Here is a 24,689-nt window from a genome sequence, read left to right on the forward strand (position 1 = left end):
TATTTCCATTACTAGTTCACATCGCCTCCATCCCTGGCATGCTTTGCCTTTCAAATTGATGAAAAACAGCATCCATGGCAGAGGTGGCACGGTTATCCATTGCCAAATTGCCACTGAGGCAAGCTAAAGACAATTGTGTTTTATAAAAGGCACCATACTCTATGTGAGTCCATGTCAAAATCAGTGGACCAACAGCAATTAACCCTTTGAAAATAGTTACTTTTTGAAAATGTATTTTGGTCCATTAATTTTGAGGTTTAACCAGGGAGGTTGCAACCACTAGATGAAATAGGCAGTCGCCTTTGGTGCACTGTCTCGGAGGTGCAATCTTCGGGTTACAGGAGTGGAACACACAGAGAAGCTGGAGGGGGGAAAAGATACACAGAGGGCTAAAATGGGGAAGTGGCGTACAGAGGACTGATAGTGGGGGAAGAGGGACACAGAGCTGGGGTTAGGGCAGAGCCACATAGAGGGAAGAGGCAAAAAGGTGCAAAGAAGGGCTGGGTGGATAAAGAGGCACACAGATGGATTGGTGGGAGAAGAGAGAAAGACAAAGGGTCTGGGGGAGAAATAGACACACACAGGTGCTAAGAGAGACACACAAAGTTGGCAAATTTTGTTTTTGGTGCGGGTGAATGTTTTTATAAAGACATTCTATCTGTGCCTGGCCGCCAGAGCGATTGTAACACTGTGAGAGCTTCTGTGAGACAGAGCTGCGATCTCGGTACCTGCAAACCCAGGCCGCTCTGCCCTCCCCGGGTACCCCTCCCACCCCGCACTGCCCCTCCCCCGGGTACAGCCCCCAATCTCGGAAGTGCTCGGTGACCCAGGGCGGGGCAGGCTCCATGCCAGGCTGTGTGTCCCGGTTTTCAGCAGTCGAGCTCAGTTCCTGCTCCCGGTGCCCTGCATGTGAGGCGGGAAGATGGCGGATCTCCGTGCCATGGGGCTGGCTGCGGCCGTCCTGGCTGCCTCGGGCGGGCTGGCACTGGCTGGCTGGGGGTATCTCTGCAGGAGGAGAAGAGGGGAGAACAAGGACAGCGCACAAACAGCGGGACAGAACAGCCGAGTGATTGCTCTCACTGAGACAGAACCAGAGACCCCAGACATCCCCAAACCAGGGGAACTAGAGACCCCAGACATCCCCAAACCAGGGGAACTAGAGACCCCAGACATCCCCAAACCAGGGGAACTAGAGACCCCAGACATCCCCAAACCAGGGGAACTAGAGACCCCAGACATCCCCAAACCAGGGGAACTAGAGACCCCAGACATCCCCAAACCAGGGGAACTAGAGACCCCAGACATCTCCAAACCAGGGAAACCAGAGACCCCAGACATCCCCAAACAAGGGGAACCAGAGACTCCAGACATCCCCAAACCAGGAGAACTAGAGACGCCAGACATCTCCAAACCAGGAGAACTAGAGACCACAGACATCCCAAAATCCAAGGAACTTGAGACCCCAGACATCACATTAACCGAGACAAAACTAGAGACCCAGGAGATTGCACAAACCAAAGAACTAGAGACCGAAGAGATTCCACAAATCAAAGAAAAAGAGGTCCCAGACATCCCCAAATCCGAGGAACTGGAGACCCAGGAGATTTTACAAAGCGAGGATTTAGAGATTCCTAATGAAAATCAGAGCCATGACAGCTTTCATGAGTCTGCCGCAGCCACCCAGCACCAGGTAACCATACTGATAGAATGACCATCTGCAATGTCCTGCCATTATTACAATTCATCCTGTTATATGTTAGAGCACAGCCTGGATAATGCATGTTACAATGTTGTGAGATGTATCAAAGTTTCCCGCCCTGAAAAGCGGTGCAACGTTCGAAAAGTGTGTCTGTCACCATGGAAACCTGAGGATTCAGCCAGGGCTTTCATTGGTCACTACTCCTAGATCTCAACATTGCACCAGATTTCAGCACAGGCTACAATAACTTATCTTCAGTATCCTCTTTTACAATGTACCGAAAAAAATTATAATCTATTGCTTTGTAAATTCCTCCATTGTTATTTATCTTAATGGATGCTAAAGCAGAATCAGAGTAGGTGCAGACTTGAATGGAGTGTGAAGAATTTGAGTTTCTCTTTTAACAATACTTGTAAACTATAAACGGTTTATTGTGACTGTTTAGATTTATGACCATCTCCCTCTGAAACACTGGGTGTGGGTTGAAACAGTTTCAACAGGTATATGCATGTTACACTTCACCTCCACTTGCTCAAAATGCATAGAACTATAAAACACAATGTTTTATCTAAGTCTGAGTGAAAGTTGAAAACTTTTCCTATTACCTGTAAATTTATTTCATAAATAAACTATAATTTAATTGTGATGATTTAGTGTACTTAAATAGTACACTCCCCTGCCCAAATACAAAACTAAAAATCACTGTTTAATATATATACCCCGAATGAAAACATGAATGCATGTTATTAATTGTGGTTTATCCAGGGCCGGTGCAAGGATTTCTGCTGCCCTAGGCAAAGATCAATTTTGCCTCCCCTTCATGTCACACACTCACTGACAGACATACACACGCTGACACACACAGAAACTCACTGACAGACATACACTCACTGACAGAAATACTCACTCACTGTCACACAGAAACTCACTGACAGACATTCACTCACTCAGACACTCACTGACAGACATACACACACTGACAGACATTCACTCACTGACACACACACACAGAAACTCACTGACAGACATTCACTCACTCAGACACTCACTGACAGACATACGCTCACTCACTGACAGACACACACTTACTGACAGATATACACTCACACACACAGACATAAACTCACACACACTCATTGACAGACACACACACTTACTGACAGACATACACTCACTGACAAACACTCACCTCTGGGGTCCAGTGTGGGTCAGCTCCTCACTCTTTCCGCCCGCCATTTAGTATGCCGGGGCCGGAATGACGTCATATTCCAGTGCCTGGCATCATGGAGGGCTTGCGAGGGAGGAGTGAGAGGCTGCAAGAACAGCCTCCCTCGCCGCCTTCTCCTTCCCCCTCTTCTCCAGTTACCGGGATTTGATGGCAGAGAAGGCACCTGTCATCAAGGTAAGAAGATGCCTGCTCTGCCATACTGTGACAGGGCTTTTCTGGGCGCCCCCACCTTCAGGCGCCTGGAGGAGCGGCCTGGGGCTGAGGCGGGGGCGGCTCTAGAGCTGCCCGCCAAGTGCTGCGGTTCAAGACAGGAGGAGCCCACCAAGAAATATCCCAGTGGGCACCCCCAGCATGCTGGTGCCCTAGGCAAATGCCTAGTTCGTCTAACTGTGACGTCGGCCCTGGGTTTATCTAAAAACAACTTGCAAATGTTGCATATCTCATGAATGCTGTGTTTGCAAGCCCTCCCCCCCTTCTAACCCAGCCAAGACTTTCTGTTGCTGTCCAATCACAGACTTCCCTATGCAGCTCAATGAGAAGTTTTAGCAAGTCAGGTCAAATGAGCTACTGCCTGCCTCTTGAGTTTAGCTCCACTGAGCTAAGAAAACCAGAACATTACAGGACTGGATGTCTCACTGACAGCCATGGGGTGTAACAAGGTTAATGTATAAAAGTGCCAATTTCTATTGAAATCTGCACTTTTAGTAAAATGCTTAAGTGCTTTCGGAAGTCTTCACTATTTCTGTATATACAGTTCCAGGCTACCTGCGCCTCTCATTGTAGTCCTTCTGCAGATCAGAGAGGATGCTAGGTTTACTATAGTTGCTGTGTACAGACACTCCTCACTTACCGACCATGTTCCGTTCTTACAACCCGGTCGTAAAACACATTTTTCAGTGAGTGAGGATGCGCAAGATAGCAGGAATTTCCCCGAATATAGATCAGTTCACTAGTGCAGGGAATACAACGAATCAATGTTCGGAAAAACTTCCCTGAACATAGACTAGCTCTCTAAAGTGGGAAATCCCTTGAATCCCCACGCTAGAGAGCTGGCTGTAAGTGAGCACAGTTGTAAAACAGGTAGGTCATGAAGTGAGGAGACCACCTGTACCTGTTTGGCTAGCACAAGGTGTACATGAATCATGCCATTTTATTCCTGAGAAGAGTCCTTTTGGCACTGTTGGGTTTGGAAGTACATGGGGTGAAGGAGCAGCCTAACTCCAAAATCTATGCTGATTAGGAGTTTCAATTCCTCGTACAATGCGCTAATGCCTGGCTTGAACCTATGATCCACATGATTCCACAGCATAGCCAGAGTTTACTCCATCTGGAAGAGGAATCACCTCAGGAAGACAACCACTAGAGGTGGATTTAAGTCTGCAATGTAAACACTGCAGTTACACAAAAGTAAAAGACAGGACCTCTGTACCCAGACCACTTCCTTGAGATTAAGTGGTCTGGGTGACAATAGTATTTCTTTAAAGGGACCGCTTTCTGTAAGTAAAACCTACCTTTTAAAAAAAAATAAAAAAATTGCCTTTTGTATTTTATGTATGACTACGAAACAATGTATAATAGGGTATTGTTACAGTATGGCTCAATAAATATTATTTTGGTGCTATATATAGCCTTACAAGGTTTAAGGGTTAATAGTGAGTTAGTGTTAAAGATGACTATTTAAATTTATTGACGAATGCGCAATGGAATTAGGATATCTGGCTTTGCCTACTTTTTTTAGAGTTAATTTGGTGCCACCCTGTTAAGTAGTACATCTTTTGAATATTGTCCTTTAATGTCAATGGTTTAAATAGTCCCCACAAGAGGCAATTAGCCTTCTTGGAAATGCAAAAGGCTAAGGCAGCTTGTCTGGCAGCTTGTCTGCCTTCAGGAGACCCATTTCTGTGCTAAAACCCACCTGGTCTGACCATGCACCACTTTTTGTTACATTCAATTCACAATATCCTGCTCGTGGCGGGGGTAAGTGGAGATTGAATGAGGCGTTGTTGGATGGTTCTAAGTATATGGCGGAGATATAGACAGAGGTTATTAATTATTTCACGGAAAACACTCACGAAAACAGCACAGTGGTTATCAGATGGCTGGCCCATAAAGCCGTGTTAAGCGGAGTTTTGATTAAATTGTCTCTCTAAAAAATAGGAAGGTGGACACGACTCGATCACGGCTCCTCCAGGAATTGAGCACATTAGACGCACAAAACAAACAATCCCCCTCTACAGTTTTAAATAATAGAATGACTAAACTTAAACAGGAACTGGATCCATTAGCACTTAGAGAGACTGAAAACCACGTAAGAGCCCTTAAACTTGCGCATTATATGCATGGTAATAAAGCTGGAAAATTGCTAGCTAGAAAATTAAATTAAAAAAATATATCAACAATCTAAAATTCCCTACTTAAATTCAACTACAAATTCTAAGTTATTTAATCCAAATGATAATTTATAATTTAAAAGATATCTCCTTACATTCTAGCATGGAATATCTGCCTAGCATTACATCAGATCAATGCAAATTAATAGATGAACCATTTACTGAAGAGGAGGTTAGGTTAGCGATTAAATCACTTGCTAAGCATAAAGCCCCCGAACCGGATGGGTTTCCAAATTATTATTCAATTGTATTAGAGTCTGCCCTTACACCCCATCTTACGGCTTTATTTAAAGATATTAAAAATAGGGGTATTATTCCATCAGCACATATTATTCCATGAAGCACATATTGTTACACTTCCTAAACGAGGGAAAGATCTGACAGAATGCGCTAATTTAAGACCCATCTCCCTTCTTAATGCGGATGCTGAATTATATGCAAAGTTATTGGCTTCACATATAAAGCTACTACTTATAGATTTGATATCAGAGGAACAAGCTGGTTTTGTGCCCGGTAGACAAATAGGTGATAACACAAGACATTTCATTAATATGGTAAAACTGGGCACAGAACATATGACAAAAGGGGTGCTGCTTCCATTAGACGCTGAGAAAGCATTTGACCGTTTAATCATAACCGTTTAACCGTTGGTCATATATGAGCAGCACTTTATTTAAAATGGGCTTTTACTCTAAATTCTTAAATCTTAAATAGCATTCTAGGTCTTTATACCAAGCCTTTTAAATACCGTCTTTTTGTCTCAGGCTTTTAACATCTCTAATGGAACACGACAAGGCTACCTGCTCTCGCCGATTATTTTAGTCTAGAACCATAAGCTAGACATTAAACAAAACCCAAATATTGGCGGCTTATAGACCCCGTGTGGAGAGCAAAAGTTAGCGCTTTTTGCAGATGTGCTGTTATTTTTTTACCAATCCTGATTACTACACTTTTAAACAGGTATAGTGAAGTCTCTTACTACAAAAACAATACAAAGAAAACTCAAGCACTTGCTATAGGAATTTCAGAGAGTACTTTACAAAATCTCAGACGTATCTACCCATATGATTAGCGTAATTTATTTCTTACATATCTAGGCATAAAATTAACAAAATCGTAACCTCTTTTACTTAAAGAAAACCATGTAGCCCTATTAAATACGCTGGAGGGTCAATTGGCTAAATGGGGGGATGTGGAGGTGTCGTGGTTGGGTCGTGTACACACTATTAAAATGATGGTACTGCCCCACATCTTGTATCTTTTTCGCACCATCCCTATTGCAGTGCCCACTACAATGATAAAACGCTTTCAAAGACTTATTAATGCTTATATTTGGAATAAGATGCCACCAAGGGTAGCGAATAAATTGTTATGGCTTCCGTCGATAATGGGGGGCTGAGGATACCTAATATAATGAAGTATTATCAGGCATCATTTCTGACACCAAGCTTGGCAGTTTTATCAGTATCTAATAAACCTATCTGGGTTAAAATGGAGGAAGCATGTATGCTCCCTCATAGCCTAGACAGGTCACTGTGGTCATCGGAGATGCCCAAGGGAACTAAATACAATATATTGCCATCTACCAAGGTTATGCTTCAATATAAGAAACAATGGGCACAAAAATTATTGGGGACTACCAAAATTATTGCTATGGCTCCGCTTAAGGTATTATCGGAATTTACATCGGATTTAGACCTTACTATTTGGATCACATGTGGAATCCTCAGGGTCAATAAACTCTATACATCCTCAGGGATTAAAAACTTCAAACGGAATTTATGCTACCCATAAAATAAATGGATACATATTTGCAAATGTAAAAAAGTTCTACAATCATACAATATTACTAAGTTAGAATCTGGAACGCTGCCCTCTTTGGGACGTATATGTACAGATACTGGTCTAAAGCTTAAACTCCTCCATGTGCTATGATGCCATTTTTCAGACGATTGGAAACTTCCATATATGCAGAAATGGGAGAAGGATGTGGTGGTCTTCATTCCTAAGACATTATGGTTTAAAGCAATAACAATGACGATGAAATCATCAAGTAGCATTTCTTACTGGGAAGCGTACTGTAAGCTGACTATGAGATGGTACTTGGTTCTCATATATATATGTGGATTTGTCCCCAAAATGTTAAAAGATGTGATAGAGAGGAAGGCTTACTGCTGCATGTCTTTTGGGCATGCCCATGTTTGGATTATTATTGGAGGCAAATTCAATGGGTAATTTCCACAGTTTGAGCCCCAAATGTTTCTTTTACATGTTTTTCCCGAGGAAATGGAGTTGCCATATTTTACAGTTATAATCCATATTCTCTTGGCTGCTAAAATGAGCATAGCATATAAATGGGGAAAAAAACTAGTGCCCCTACTATTCAAAAGGTATTTGAGAGAGTGGAGGTAACCTCTCAGTATGAGAAAATGGCATATCGGGTAAGGGGTAAAGATGAAAACTATGATAAAGATTGGTGCAGATGGAAAAGAATTAAAGAGGAATATATGGCACATTAGTTCACCACCCCATATTTATAATTTATGTTGTAATATAAAACCATCTTACAATTTATTCTTAAATTTTAATTGAATGCTAATATTCAAAACTCTATTAGAATACTGAAGTTGATTATTCGTTAATAGATTGATATCAAAGTAGAGGTGTATATTAGCATACTGAGGATTTATAATAATACACTGGTTGTATAGATTAAATTATTATATATATATATATATATATATTTTTCCAGTTTATAGGCCTGACTTCCAAAGGCTAAATAAATAGATACCAGCTGAATAGTTACGGAACAATTATGAACGAATATCTGATTTATGTTTATGGAAATTAATGAGCTGTTAAAACAAGAACGGGTGAAACGTATAGAGTATAAGGTTATTATTGCTTAAAACAAGTATGTTGATAATTTTATGGGTGATCTGTTTATTGTTCTAAATAATAGCAATGAAATGCCTATCAAGTGGTATTGTATATATTGTGTATGTATATATTGAATGGTTATTATATTGTAATTTAATTTGTTCATGTATTGGTCTCATGAATTGGAAACGTCCTGTTGTTGTTGTTGTTGTTGGTATTATTACTTTGCTTTGTATGTGTATTTGTCCTTATAAATATGAAAAATAATAAAAAGATAAATACAAAAACCTACCTTTCCCTAGCAACCCGTGGCTACCGAACCTACACCCGGTTTGTCACTTTCTGTGGTCTTTGCAAAATATGGCAAATACAACTCATACAGCCTGCATGAAAAAAATGGTTTAATTTTCAATCAGATCTTAAAACTCAGTGCTCTTACTTAAAAATTCTAATCTCTTGCTTTGTTATTGAACTTTTGTCAATCACAGCATGCTATTGCTCTAGAAGGAATAAGTGCAATAAGAGAAGCTTAAAATTTAGATCTTATACAGGAAGTGTGTAGGAAAGCTGTGTGAGTCACAACCAAGGGAGGTGTGGCTAGGTCTGCATAAATACTGCAAAGTGTTTTTACTCCTCAATGGCTAGTCATTTCTATACTCCAGATGTTGTGGACTACATCACCCATAATGCTCTTACACCCATAATGCTGGCAAAGCATCATGGTAGGTGTAGTTTAAAACATCTGGAGTTCCGAAGGTTGCCCATGCCTGGCTTAGAGTCTTCTTGAGCACTCTCAGCCAATGATTGTGGTCCTGCATCAGCTTGCACAGGGTTCAGCAGCCCTTTTCTGCATGAGGGCTGAATGCCATGTTTGTAAATGGTTGTAGGGTTGCCTTCATAACAATAGTAGATAGCTCCCTCATTTGATATTTTTTTATATGGGACTGCCATGTTTAACCTCTTCCTGACCAAGGATGTATCAGGTACGTCTGACAAAAAACAGTCATTAAGGATCGCAGACGTACTGGATATGTATGCGGGAAATAAGAGCGCTGGAAGCGATCATGATTGCTTCCAGCAACTCTAATGGTATTGCAGCGATGCCAGAGCGATCACTTCTGGGTTGCTCCACGTAGAGCCCGGCAGTGAGGCAGAGCATCGGAAGTCATCAGGTAGGGGGTCGAGGCACTCAGTGATAAAAAATAAAAATAGTTAAATTTTTTTTTTTTTTTTTTTAAATAACCCTTACCCTCCCTCCCTCCCTCCCACATTTACTTACTGATCGCCGCCGTTGTATGTATGTGTGTATATGTGTGTGTGTGTGTGTATATATATATATATGTGTGTGTGTGTGTATTTTTTTTATTTATATACATATATTAATATAAAAATACACTTAGAGTAAAAGTGTATATGTAATGAATGCAGTGTGTGTATGTAATGAATGCAGAGTGTGTGTTTTAGTAGGTATGTTAAGTGAATAAAATGGTGGGGCCGGGGGCGCATTTGAATTTTTTTAACTTTTAATTTTTTAATTTTAAATTGTTTTTTGTCCCTGTTTGTTACCTGGCCAGGGAGGGGGGGGGGGGGGGGGGGTGTATGGCATTCCCTGGTGGTCCGGTGGCTTCCCTACCTTCTCTTCAGCTCCCCTGTCTAACTCTCGCGGCCTGTGTGCCACGCGGAGCGTTGCCATGGTAACCCCGTGGCAACGCACTGACGGCCTCGAGAGTTAGACGCTGGGAAGGTAAGGAAGTGCTTGCTGGGCCCCCCAGGACCCTGATGCCGGTCCTGGTCTGTATTATCGGCAACATCGGTATCGGTATTGGCCGATACCGATATTGCTGAAAATACAGAATATTGGACGATAATATCGGCCAGACCAATAATCTGGTAAATTACACTGGCCGGCTTCAAAAATGTCCAAAATAGGACATGGGTGCATGATGACCAGCTGTGAAAATTCCAAGTTGGAAAACTGGAATGCGCACCCTCCAAATAAGGTCTTTTAGCCCCCAGAGAACCCAACACACCTATACATGGGTGGTATCACTGTACTCAGGAGATGTTGCTAAACACATATTGGGGTGTTCTTTGGCAGTAACCATTAAAGTTATTCGTACATGTATTCATTTTTTTTTTTTTTTTTTTTTTTAAACATTCTTTATTTGTTGTTTTACAAAAAGGTGAAATCAGTAGGGTACAGAATAGAAATAGGGTAGGGGAGGCATGACAAGTTTGATACAGTTGAGCAGTATTTTTCACACACTTATCTTGTTGTCCTAGGGCTTTTGTGAAGAAGCCGTTTTTACGTGGTGTGTTCGTTTGGCTTGGTGTCTGCTGTGCGGTAGGGTGAGGTTCAGGGACCTCGCTTTTGGTCTCTCTCATTTCTGTATGGTTCGTCTGTTCAAGCTTGTATTAGTGCCTACGGTAGCTGTTTGCGGTTTGTTGTGTTTCTCCGTTGTGGTTAGTTTTGGTTTAGTTGCTGTATAGTGATGGGTTTATATGGGTGAGGGTGATCGATTGGGGGGGATTAAAAACCTATATACAAGGGTTTGAGTACCATGGCGGGGTTCGGTTTCGAGGAGCCATTAGTTGTCCAATGGTCCGGGAAGGGGTTGTACTGCATATGTTGGGTGTAGGTTTTGTGGTGATTTGGTTGCTCTTTTAGTGTGGTGGGCCAGGTTGGTGAAGTGGTGGTAGTCTGTGGGCCCTTATTGTAGGTGAGGTTCAGATAGCCAGGGGTCCCATATTTTATAGAATTGTTTGGAGGTTTCATGTATTATAGCTGAGATCCTATCCATGTGTACTGCTTCTTTGGTTTTGCGTATGATTGTTTGCAGTGTGGGGGTGTTTGGTGTTCCCCACACTTCGGCTATTGCCCGTCTGGTCGCTAGGGCTATCCTATTTGTCATTTTGTTTTGGGCTCTGGTCAGGTCCTCTCGTGGTCTGGATTGGAGCCATGTCCAGGGGTCTAGTGGTATGGTGGTTTGAAGGAGTGTTGAGACTAGGGAGGCCACTTCTGTCCATAGTGGGGCTAGTTTAGGGCCCCTCTGTCCGCAGTTTTTCCAGCAAAGGTCCGAGTCTGCCTTGCCCATGTGGTACAGCCGTACCGGGGTTAGGTACCATCGGAGCAGTGTTTTGTATGCCTGCTCCTTATGGTTGACGCATATGGATATGGAGGCTGTTGCCTCCCGGATGTCTTGCCAGTCAGTGGGGTCGTCAGGGGGCCCTAGGTCCCTCTCCCAAGCCGCCACATATACCAATGCCCCTCCTTACATGTATTCTTAAATTGCTATGTGTGTCAAAAAAATAACCTATTATTATTATTATTATTATTATTATTATTATTTTATTTGGCATAGATTGGTGGTAAATTGGTTGCATGAAAAGAGTCAAAATAATCTCAACAGTTATAAGACACTGGTTATAATTTGCACCATACCAATGCCCTTAATGTCATAATGGGGCACCTAAGGCACCATAGCCACTACATCTTACTGAAGTATCTACAGTGCCTAGAGCATCTGGATGCCATCTCACGTTTCTATCTTAAGACGCCTACATAATGTATTTTGGTGTGATATTATATAATTTTTTTTTAAAGAATAGCTTAGTTTGTTTACAGTTTATTTAAAGGGCATTTGGCATTATTCACCAATAATTACTTTATTTTTCACCTTTTTCCTATTGCTACAATTTCGCTGTTCATGTCCTGGATTTGCAGTTTACACAAAGGTATGTAAAGGTGTGTTGCTTGTGCGTCAAAGCTGGATTAGGTTTAACTGCATTAAGAGAATCGCATTAATGGCGACTCAAATTAAATACATTAGTCAACACACTCTTCTCACTTCTCATACCTCAGTTGTTTATATCTACTGCATTAAATATTTACCAGTGGTGCATTTTTGCCATGAACCTACAAAACCAGAAACAGCAGCTTTCATCCAAACATGGACAAAATACTAAATAAGGTAATGTTTTCCTTAATAACATTTTAATAGGAACTTTGAGTGCCATAATTAGTAATATTGTTTTCATTTATTTTACACTTTCGACTTTTAGTATATTATTTTAGTATCTAGGTAACTTAAAAAGGTATATATAATAATCATATTTTTCTGATTTAACCTAGCATATAGATGCATGCCTATATAATTCATATCTTTCTATTAGTGTATAGAGTATTATTGAAGATTGATGGCATATTAAAGGTGGTGAAATATATAAACATAGTGCTGAGGATTAAAACATGGAACTCCAAAGCTTTAAGAAGCTGTTAAGATGCACATTGCCCCAGATAGTATTGCGTTTTATCCGTGTGAGTACTTGGTGAGTGTACAGTTTAAGAATCCCTTTAAGCACAATAACCACCACAGTCTGCTTTAGTGGTTATGGTGCCGGGAGTGCCCTGGCACTGTTCCACCGTGAAATGTTAGAACATTTAAACATGTTTGACAACTTCCCTGGTTTCCACCAGGTGCCCATGCAGCATTGCTTTGTTGAGCAGGTGAAGCTGGATAGCTCTGTAGAACAAAGCATGACCATGTGGGGCCATGCTCATTGTCTGACAGCATTCACTGAATACTTTCAGCCAGTGAGCGCAGGCCTATGGGCTGTGCTCTGTTTAACAGATACATCTGGACTCTCCCGTTGGAGAAGACTGATGTGATATGGGTGCCCAGCAGGAGCCAGGTAACCCACAACAAGAGGACATAGTCTTAAATTAGAGGAGCAAACGGTTGAATTTTTTTTTCAGGAAGTATTACTTTACAGAGAGGGTAGTGGACGCATGGAATAGCCTTCCAGCTGAAATGGTAGAGGTTACCACAGTGAGGGAGTTTAAGCATGCATGGGATAGGCATAAGGCTATTCTAGCTATATGATAAGGCCAGGGAAAAATTGGGCAGACTAGATAGGCCAAATTGTTATCTGCCGTCATATTCTATGTTTCTATGGGACGGCACCAGAGCTCTTCAGACGCCATGACCAATACAGCAGGTGCTAGTAGTTGTGGTGTTTGAAGTGAATTAGGCAGAGGTGCTAGAATAGAATGCGGTCTGTTATTTATCTCCGATATGAAACTGCAAGACTGAACTTTTTTTCCATTAGTTAAAGGGGCACCTTGACAACCTTCCTGTTTGGTGACATTTCTTAATTCCATTTCCTAGTGTATGGATATTAATAAGATTATAAAAAAAAAAAAAATCATTGGTTTAAAAATTTGGGAGAATCACCCAAATTTTACTTCTTCTAATGTAACATGTATTTTGTTACCATTTTGGCCCTCTTCATTGTACCTTGAGGCTCTCTCAATATGGCAATTTTTGTTATAATTTGCTCAATTGTAATTTCTCCCCATGCAAGTACCAGCCTGATCACGTAGAGGTGGAACAAGACTGAGTGCAGTTGTTAAGCTATAAAGTTGGTTCCAAGAAAGATGTGTATGTCAGAATATTGTTATACAGCTGCTGTGCCCAACGTGGTTTTAGCACAGTAATAACACAACTAACCTCATTTGTTTCTTTATTTATTTTGTGTGATTAGTGCATTGATTGAAAATATATATTAAAATGTACATGTAAACAGGGTTATTTTTTTTTCAAATAACTATTCTTTTCTAATGCATGGTGGCAATAGTCGTCGCCCCAGTGTATATTCACTTTGCATTTCTTAAGCATAGTCTTCACTGTTTGCAGGCAAGTTGTGTTCAAGTACACCCTGGGAGTACAGCAGGGCCCGCATATGTGCCAAAATTAGTAATATTGCCAGCTTTTTCTTATTTGAGTTTTCAAACTTTTAACGTTTTAGCTGATATATTTGTGGAACAAGTCAATCACAGTGCTCTGACATAGCAGCCAAAATGTGAGAGAATTTATAGAAGCCTTTCTTTCCTCATACATTAAAGGACCACTCTAGTGCCAGGAAAACATACTCGTTTTCCTGGCACTAGAGTGCCCTGAGGGTGCCCCCACCCTCAGGGTCCCCCAACCGCCCGGCTCTGAAAAGGGGTAAAAGTTACCTTTTTCCAGCGCTGGGCGGGGAGCTCTCCTCCTCCTCTCCGCCTCCTCTCTGCCCCATCGGCTGAATGTGCACGCGCGGCAAGAGCTGCGCGCGCATTCAGCCGGTCGCATAGGAAAGCATTTACTATGCTTTCCTATGGACGCTTGCGTGCTCTCACTGTGATTTTCACAGTGAGAATCACGCAAGCGCCTCTAGCGGCTGTCAATGAGACAGCCACTAGAGGATTAGGGGGAAGGCTTAACCAATTTATAAACATAGCAGTTTCTCTGAAACTGCTATGTTTATAAAAAATTGGGTTAACCCTAGCTGGACCTGGCACCCAGACCACTTCATTAAGCTGAAGTGGTCTGGGTGCCTAGAGTGGTCCTTTAATTTTTTTTTTTTTTTTTTTCCGTAATGTTTTCGGATTTCTTTCAAATGTTAAGTATAAAAATCTATCCCCAATCCACCACCACAAAGGAAGTATATTCTAAACAGAAGAAGAAAATCAGGTTGAATTTGTTCCTTTAATACTTATATCCTACTCAAAGACAGTTGTACTGAGATCATTTCTGCTTCAGTAGCAGATGATCCAACCCCAGAGATCCATCCCGTTGTTATATTGCTGCAGTCAAGGAAGATTGCCGAAGGCATTGTATCAGATGTCAGCTCAATGCCTCTGGTTGCATGAAGCAGTAGGTGGCCATATTGTGCTTTTAATTTTCTGAATATATCCAGATTAATTGCTGTTTGGTTTTTATTTGCCATAGTCCAGTGAAGCACTATACTAAGTGTTACGGCATCTTTATATTTGTAGCAACTTGTCTGAAATAAAACTTCTATTTTGGTGTACATAACCACTGCTATAGTGGCCGGTTCAATTGAAATATAAAAATAGCCCAGCACACGCAGGTGTCATAATTATCCTGATGTAAAATGCTACGTATGGTACAATCTATCTCATAGAGGGGTTTTCTGACCTGCAGGTTCACACACTCTGTGATCGGTTCAGCTTGTCACATTGAGATTATAGACAGGACTTAACCTTAAAGAAACACTGCAAACACCATAACCATTACAGTCATACTGCCTACATATAATCCTGCAAAGAAAGTTGAGTTTCTTAGCTTCTCTTATTGCACTGTGTGTTTAATTTTGAATTTCTTATCTCCTGCTCTCTTGATTGCCTACTCGAGCCTGCACTGGTCTTCTGTGTCTGATTAAAAATCACTTGGGAGATAAGAGAACAGGAGATAAGAATTTCTAAAGTAAACACACTGCTTTGTACAACTTTAGTAAATATGAAACTTTTTTTTATGGCGGTTGTATGAGTTGATTAGTGTGGGGGCTAGTGCGCATGATGCAACTAATTTGCATTTATTCATAGAGAGGCATTGAGTTAGTGTGTGCATTCAGAGTCTCCATGCAGACAGTGGAAATGGTGAACAATGGTCCTGCAATCTTTGCAAACCCTTGTCCAGGAAGTGCCTTAGGTGGCCATCAGAGCCACTAGAAGTGGCATAAGGCAGAATGTAAACTCTCTTCCATTTCTGAGAAAAAGCTGTTTTTACACTGCTGGGTCTTTGGAGACAATGTCTTTCCCCAGGACCACTACATTAAGCTGTAGAGGTTCTGGTGCCTGCAGTGTCTGTTTAATCGAAGTTACCAGTCTTAAAGGTAATCTTTATATTAACTTTACAAAGATGTGCGGTTCAGTTGGCCTGACAACTCTAAAGTTTGGACAGGTATTACAGCAGGAGTCTTAACCAGAGAGAGAGAAAAATAAATATATATGTGTAATAGAAACATATGAAATTGTGTGCATTTTAATTCTTATCTTATCACTATGATCTTACAAACTCATTAGACAACTGTTTATAAATGGCTACAAAGAAATATTTGTGTATTCTCTGTGTTTACTGAAATCATACACCTATAGTAGAGAGATTTTTATAATTGTTGAAGGTGTATGACGTGAGTGTAGTTTAGGTGTGGTATATACCGAAGGAGAACAGGTTCTGCTAGTATCTAAAATATATTTCTATTATTAAAGCAAATACCTTGGACTTTACTTTTTTTTTCCATTAAAAGGAGATGCCACGGCCGAATAAGCAAATTTTGGTGCTGGGTCTCGATGGATCTGGGAAGACGAGTGTCCTTAATTCCATTTTAACCAACAGAGGAAAGCACAGTACAGCACCAACAGAAGGATTTAATGCAATGTGTGTTAATACTGGAAACTCAAGAATGGAGCTTTTAGAAAGTAAGTAAGCAATGCTTGTTATTAACTGAAAGGGATAGGCACCAAAACAATTGAAACTTAATGAAGCAGTTTTTATGTATAGTGTATGCCCGTGCAGTCTCACTGCTTATTACTTTGCCATTTAGGAGTTAAAGCCTTTTGTTTATACAGTCCTAGTCACACCTCCCTGCATGTGACTTATGCAGCCTTCCTAAACACTCTGAAACTGCTATGTTTATAAAAAAAAAAGGGTAAAAGCTAGCTGGACCTGGTACCCAGACCACCTCATTAAGCTGAAGTGGTCTGGGTGCCTAGAGTGGTCCTTTAAGCAATAGCTCCAGGCTATCCTACCTTACACGACAGCAGAACAACCTGCACTGTATTATTTGGCCAGGGTTGCCATATGAACTGCATAAAAATCAATAATACTCTGCAGGGAAGTGATGGCTTAACCTCCAGAATTCCTGATCATTTGAACTACACTTCACATAATGCTCTGCCAGCCATTAAAGGATGTACAGACTACAACATCAGGAGTGCCAGAGGGTTAAGCCATCACTGAAGAAGAGAACATTTTCTGATATAAATAGCCTTCCCAACTGTAGGAGGACACTCAAAGGGTTAAATTATGTGTCTTGTGATGAAACAGTCAAAAATTAATTTTGCTTGTACATCACAGACTCTTGTATTTTGTTATGCTACAGAACATATACATTTTACTCCCCCTCCCCCCCCCCAGATTGCACATTTACACACACACACACACACACACACACACTACATACACTGACACAACACACACACTACATACACTGACACAACACACACACTGCATACACCAACACAACACACACACTGCATACACCAACACAACACACACTCTGCATACACCAACACAACACACACTGCATACACCAACACAACACACACACACTGCATACACCAACACAACACACACTCTGCATACACCGACACAACACACACACTGCATACACCGACACAACACACACACTGCATACACCGACACAACACACACACTGCATACACCGACACAACACACACACTGCATACACCGACACAACACACACACTGCATACACCAACACAACACACACTCTGCATACACCAACACAACACACACTCTGCATACACCAACACAACACACACTCTGCATACACCAACACAACACACACTGCATACACTAACACAACACACACTGCATACACTAACACAACACACACTGCATACACTAACACAACACACACTGCATACACTAACACAACATACACTGACACAACACACGCTCTGCATACACTGACACAACACACGCTCTGCATACACTGACACAACACACGCTCTGCATACACTGACACAACACACACTCTGCATACACTGACACAACACACACTCTGCATACACTGACACAACACACTCTGCATACACTGACACAACACACTCTGCATACACTAACACAACACACACTGCATACACTAACACAACACACACTGCATACACTAACACAACACACACTGCATACACTAACACAACACACACTGCATACACTAACACAACACACACTGCATACACTAACACAACACACACTGCATACACTAACACAACACACACTGCATACACCGACACAACACACTCTGCATACACCGACACAACACACTCTGCATACACCGACACAACACACAGTGCATACACTAACACACAGTGCATACACTAACACACAGTGCATACACTAACACACAGTGCATACACTAACACACACTGCATACACTAACACACACTGCATACACGAATACGCTAATACAATACACACACTGCATTCACTAATACAACATGCACTCTGCATACACTACACACTAACACACTCACTGCATCCACTATACTGACATTTGCTACACATTAACATGCTCTGCATTCACTACACTAACACACACTCTGCATTCACTACACTAACACACACTCTGCATTCGCTACACACTAACACTCTCTGCATTCACTACACATTAACACTCTGCATTCACTACACACTAACACACTCTGCATTCGCTACACACTAACACACTCTGCATTCGCTACACACTAACACACTCTGCATTCGCTACACACTAACACACTCTGCATCCGCTACACACTAACACACTCTGCATCCGCTACACACTAACACACTCTGCATCCGCTACACACTAACACACTCTGCATCCGCTACACACTAACACACTCTGCATCCGCTACACACTAACACACTCTGCATCCGCTACACACTAACACACTCTGCATCCGCTACACACTAACACACTCTGCATCCGCTACACATTAACACTCTCTGCATTCACTACACATTAACACACTCTGCATTCACTACACATTAACACACTCTGCATTCACTACACTAACACACTCTGCATTCACTACACTAACACACTCTGCATTCACTACACTAACACACTCTCTGCATTCACTACACATTAACACACCCTGCATTCACTACAAATTTACACACACACTACATTCATTACACTGACACACTCTGCATTCACTACACCCTAACACACACTCTGCATTTATTACACACTAACACACACTCTGCATTCACTATACTGACCCACACTCTGCATTAACTGTACACACAGCATCCACTACACAAACATCCTGTATTCACAGTACACACACTACATCCACCACAAATTTAAACACTCTGCATTCACTATACACAGACACTGCGTCTAATACACACACTACAGACACTGCATCCACTAAACACATTTCATCTAGTACATAGAAACACTACATCCACTACATCACTGTACACACACTACATCCACTACTCAAACACACTCTGCGTTCACTATACACAATGCATCCGCTACACAAACACACACTCTGCATTCACTGCACAAACAGTATCTAATACACACAAACACTACATCCATTACACACATTCTAATTCACTTCCACTATACACACCACATTCAGTCCTGCGTCATTGTCAGCGGACTAGGTAGGGTGTGGGCGGGCCCTGGAGGGAGCGGGCGGGGGGGGGGCAGACTTTGTGCTTTGTGCTTTGTCAGGGGCCCCAAAATTTCTGATGGCAGCCCTGCTTGTGACTATAGTGTCCCTTTAAATATAATATACATCCAATGTCCTATAATCTATACCTTCCTAACTTTACATTAAGTGAAGAAATGCAACATGCTAAGCTCCCATAGGCAGTTATCATAAATAATACATTTAATGAAAGAAAATTTCATATATAAAATATACAAAAATCTCTCTCTGATCATGTAAACATTTTATTTGTGGAATACCTTTCTTATTATTTTCATTAATTAACTTAATTGGTTATGTATACATTTGAAAATGCTATTGCTTATCTTTCTGGCTTGCTGTTAGTGCTGGCAATTCTTGCAATTATTTCTGGGGTTATGTATCTTTTTTTTTTGTGTGTTTTACCAATCTGTTGGAACATACGAGGCAAAGACTGCAGTGTGCACAATCAGCACATGCAGCAAGTTCCATGGCTCCTTAATGACATATGTCTTTCAGCGCCGTCATCGCACACCAGTTTAAAAACCCTAGAACAGATTATTATCCATCAGCAGCTTTATAGAGCCAGGTTAATGCTGAGTTAATTGGACATTGCTCGCTTGTGCTTTATCTATAAGGATCAGATTGTTATAATGGAATAGAGACAGATCTTCATCAGCCCTTCAAGAGGTAATAAACTCAAAAGCAAGCACTGTCATGTGATATATCTATTGCAGCATATGCATTTGCTTTCTAGGTGGACATGATCTTTATTCCGTCAGGTGTTTTTTTTTTCAACCAGATGTTAACTGGTGCATATAACTGCTAAATATATTAACCAAAAGACTCAATTAGATTTTATTGAATAAAGTAAATATAGCATACATTACATATAGACAATGCAATGTCCTCTAACAATGAATAGTGGACAACTTATAGGAGCTGTGCATGAATTAAACCTTAAATTAGATCATCCGAATAGAGGGGGAGAGTGACTACAAGAGAGAAGGAAAGAGCTACACATGAGGGAGGAATTTGACAGGTTTCCATTGCCTGTTGACTTTGTGTAGTGTTTTAGATAGTAAACACCTCTCCTGGTTCAAGCAAGAATACTTTTGAGCAAAGTTGAACTAACCAGTTCTGTATTTTGGAAGCATAATGGTTGGGGTGTGAAGCGTGTAAACCTTATGTGAAGATAGGTATCAGGATGACTGCACTATTTACAGCATAATTGTTTATAATATAAACCTGTATGTCTCAGTATAACAAAATAACCATAAGGTGTATAGTATTCTTCTTCGCTCAAACCAGTGCTCACCCTTTTGATGGTGAAATAAAGAAGCACAAGAAGAGGAATAGAATATGTGAGTGCTGATGTTTTGTTCTGTTTTTGGGATACAGGTTATGTGACTGTCCCCTACCACCACAGAAAATTATTGCTAGAATTGGAGTGCCCCATCATGATTCTGCTTTTGTAAATCTATTAAGGCTGGGGCTTTTCTAAGTCGTAGTGGTCTTGAACTGTTATCTCTGTCGGGGTGAATATTGTGCTTAAAGGGACACTTTACTGCCCAAATACAAAATAACCCCCCCCCCCCCCCCCCCCAAAAAAAACAAACACTGTTTAGTAGATATAACCCCAGTGAAGACGTACATGCATTTAATTATGCATTTATCATTGGGGATACATAAAACCCTCTTGCAGAACCTGTAGTTCTCTTGTCTACTGCCTTTGCATGTTCTCCTCTTCTAACTCTGCCTAGACTTTCTGTGACTGTCAAATCACAGCATTTCCAATGCAGCTCAAGAAGTCTTTGTAAGGCAGGTGCTCTGGGCAATTTCTTTTAACTGTCAAGGAGTCAGGAATGCTTGATACCACTGTCAAACCTTCTTCATCAAAAAGCATAATTGGTGGTCCACATTAAGATCATCACATATAAATGAAACATTGATTTGATCTAGAAGAGTTTTACCTAGCAGAGGAGGAACTTCAGTTTGCCGCCCTCTTGAATAAACTACAACTTTGTTTCCCAGTCTCTTTTCCTTTATTAACCTGACAGTCTCTCTTTTCCATCGCCATCTGACTCTCTCCTCCCAGTTTCTTCTTCTTATCATATTGTCATACTTTTTGAGGGGAAACTGTCTGTGTTGATGATGCTAGTTGTAATGTTTGCGTCAGTAGGGACTGCTGGAGGTGAAGATCATGCCCACACATTGCAATAGAACAATTTTCTCTTTTTAAATCTGAAGTGCTCAATACCATCTTCAAAGTTTAGCTATGAGGTGCACTTAAGCTACATGGGAAACAGAAACACAGACATTGCAGCAATGGAAGGGATTCCCCATGCCCCATGACCCATACACCTCTTGTACTCAGCCTTCCCCCAGTGGATTTGTCTGTTCTTTAGTTGCTTGTAAATATGTATTTTACATTCTTGAAATTTACAGTTTCTAAATTCATATAGGGATGTTTCCTATGTATGGCTACAGAGCCTTAATATAAGGAAGAGGTCAAGCCTGTGATTTAAAAAAAAACAAAAAACTTTTTTTGTTAAAACACACTGAGATTAAAAATCCGTATTTAGTAATTGGGCCCAAGGTAATTTTCAGCTTTATAACCCCATATGAAGCACTGGTTTGTTTTAGGAAGTTATGCTCCCTTTTATTCTGCACAAACAGGATTTAATAAAGTGAAAATTGCCTGGAATTCAAAGTTAATTTAAAACCAGAAGAGCCAAACTGGAAAAATAATAGACTTGGAGAATTTTTACAGTTCAGCTACTTTGTTCACAATTTTGAAATTAATTTAGAATTTTTTGGCAATTCTCAATTTAGTAAATAACAGTTGTGCATAGACAGTCAGAGGTTCACTAAAAAAGGTGAACCCTGTGTATCATGGTTACATGCTCATATGGGTTCTATTCATTTCAGCACAGGTTAGGTTAAATCTGTGTTTAATAATTCACATGTTCCAGTGATCTCCACAGTATTTTATAGCCCTGGTTAAGTAGCCATTCTTCACCGTCATGTCATCTATATGATCCTTGTGAAACTTCTGTGTGGTTAAATTTTATTAAGATTGTGAATTAACTTTTCTTGTTTATCGTTTTATAGTTGGCGGCAGTGAATCATTAAGGCAGTACTGGAAGATGTACCTTCCCAGAGCACTGGCAGTGATTTATGTTGTGGACTCAGCAGATCACAGTCGCCTCCCCCTTGCCAAAAGGCATCTTCATCAGCTGATCCAGCAAGATTCTTTGTTGCCCTTGTTGGTGCTTGCCAATAAACAGGTACTTTCCAATTTACACCCTTTTATAACCAGGCATGGACAGAGGACAGTAGTTTAGACAATAACCGAGATTAAGAGAGACACTCCAAGAATCACCAAAAGCTTGCCCTATTTATTATACGTGCTTATGAGGGCTCATAATGTGTAACAATTTGTCAACTTATCCTGTTTAGAAATTGGGGAGAGATTGTATTTTCTTGATATTGTTGCATTTTTCAAAAAGTTATATAACATATAAGCCTTCAAAGAGCCAAAATTTCACTCAAAAATGTATAATTTAAAAATTTCTTCTGCAGTACTAGGTACATGTTGAATTTTAAGGAATGATTTAAAAGAACACTCCGGTCACCATAACAACTTCACTCTGGGTTAAACCATTCTCAATTTTGTTGGTCAGTATAAGTCTGGGGTCTGAGGAAATACCTTGTACAGTGCAAAACGGGTTAGCATCTCCCTCCTTTGTGCCTCCTCTGCACATTGTGATCTAATGTATTTTTAATACTTTGTGTTCAACAAAGAACGTCTCTAGCCGAGCAGATTGAGTCTGATGTTTTTGTCCAACATGTGGAGCCAACACTATGGAAGCTTTAGTTGTCCTGAACCTCATTTGGATCAAAGTGATTTAACTCTGTTAAAAATAGAATATTTGAAGGGACACTCCACTGCACCGAAAAAAACTAAACATTGTTTAGTGATGCACCTCAATTGAAAGCATGCATGCATTTAATAATGCATTTTATTATTTTTTTATATTGTGGTATATCACGTGAACGCTGCAGTTCTCTTGCCTGCTGCCTTTGCAAGCCCTTCACTTCTTCTCCAGTCCAGACTTTCTGTGACTGTCCATTTGCAGTTCAACGAGAAGTCTTTGCAAAGAATTCACGCTGGGTAATTGCTGCCTCATGAGTTTAGCTCCACTGAACTAAACAGACCAGGAAGCAACAAGATCTGTCTGCTTGTCTGCGGTTCATTTATAGAACTGCCCATATCTATTGAAATCTGCACCTTTTCGTAAAATAAAATAAAGGCACATTCTTCACACACAGAATTTCATCAAGCTAAAGTGTTTTAGGGGTTCAGAGTGTCCCTTTAAAGAAATTGCTCGGTTTCGAACACATTTTCACCTGTAAATTAAACCTAATTGAATTTGTGTTCAGTAGTCAAAAATAGGGTTTAATTCAGCTGTGCCACAAATTCATTTCTTAAATAAATCCAATAGGCATCATACTGATGCAGCAGAAACGCCAAACTTGACAAGGGCTTATACAGCTGAAACAGTGCAGTTCTTTCTTGCTGGATACTGCAGCTTCAGTGTGATGCCATACACTCTATGTGTAGATTGCTATTGCTGAGCTCCTTATTTTTCTAAATTCTTAAATGTATCACACAGACCTTTTGTGCACAGCAAGTTTTCAGATTGTGGAAGAAACACAAAAAGTATATTTTTACTATTGCTTATGTTATTTCTTTCTAGGACCTTGCAAATGCATACCACATCACTGAAATTCACGATGCTCTGGCACTTTCTGAAATTTGCGTACACAGGAAGCTATTTTTGATTGGTACACATGCGACAATGGACGGTTCTGAAATTTCTTCTGGTATAGAGGACACTCGGGAATTTCTCGCACAAATCATTTCTGAAAACTCTGCTATAACAGTATAATCCCCAGTCACTCCATCCCCCAATAAAAAAATAAGCAAAACCTCTGAAATTTACTACCACTCCAAGTTTGTGTGCTCCCTATGGAATAATGCCTCTTCCAATAGCAGGAGAATTGATAGTAGGATAGATTAGAAGAGAATCTGACCATGCATTGAACGATGAAACATCTCTTTATAGCCCTTCTTAAATGTTATATTTGCAGTTCTGTTATTAAACAAACATCTGTTTCAAAGTACAAATATGTTTCCTGTAAGAGACAC

General features: G+C 40.7%; 1 protein-coding gene across 1 annotated transcript; it reads left to right on the forward strand.

Moving 5' to 3' along the window:
• Window positions 1–805: 805 nt before the first annotated feature.
• On the forward strand, window positions 806–24,668 carry ARL9 (ADP ribosylation factor like GTPase 9). Its single transcript, XM_063455350.1, has 4 exons — window positions 806–1,690; window positions 16,289–16,460; window positions 22,589–22,764; window positions 24,238–24,668. Exons 1-4 carry the CDS (start codon window positions 923–925, stop codon window positions 24,427–24,429), a joined length of 1,308 nt encoding a protein of 435 aa, XP_063311420.1. The 5' UTR covers window positions 806–922; the 3' UTR covers window positions 24,430–24,668.
• The last annotated feature ends 21 nt before the right edge of the window (window positions 24,669–24,689 follow it).

Source organism: Pelobates fuscus, chromosome 5 (assembly GCF_036172605.1).
Source record: "Pelobates fuscus isolate aPelFus1 chromosome 5, aPelFus1.pri, whole genome shotgun sequence".
Classification (NCBI taxonomy): Eukaryota; Metazoa; Chordata; class Amphibia; order Anura; family Pelobatidae; genus Pelobates; species Pelobates fuscus.

Coding starts and splice junctions, on each gene's coding strand:
- ARL9 (XM_063455350.1), top strand. CDS start 923: ATGGCGGATCTCCGTGCCATGGGGCTGGCTGCGGCCGTCCTGGCTGCC. Junction 1,691..16,288: donor CCGCAGCCACCCAGCACCAG/GTAACCATACTG, acceptor TTCCATTAAAAG/GAGATGCCACGGCCGAATAA. Junction 16,461..22,588: donor AAGAATGGAGCTTTTAGAAA/GTAAGTAAGCAA, acceptor ATCGTTTTATAG/TTGGCGGCAGTGAATCATTA.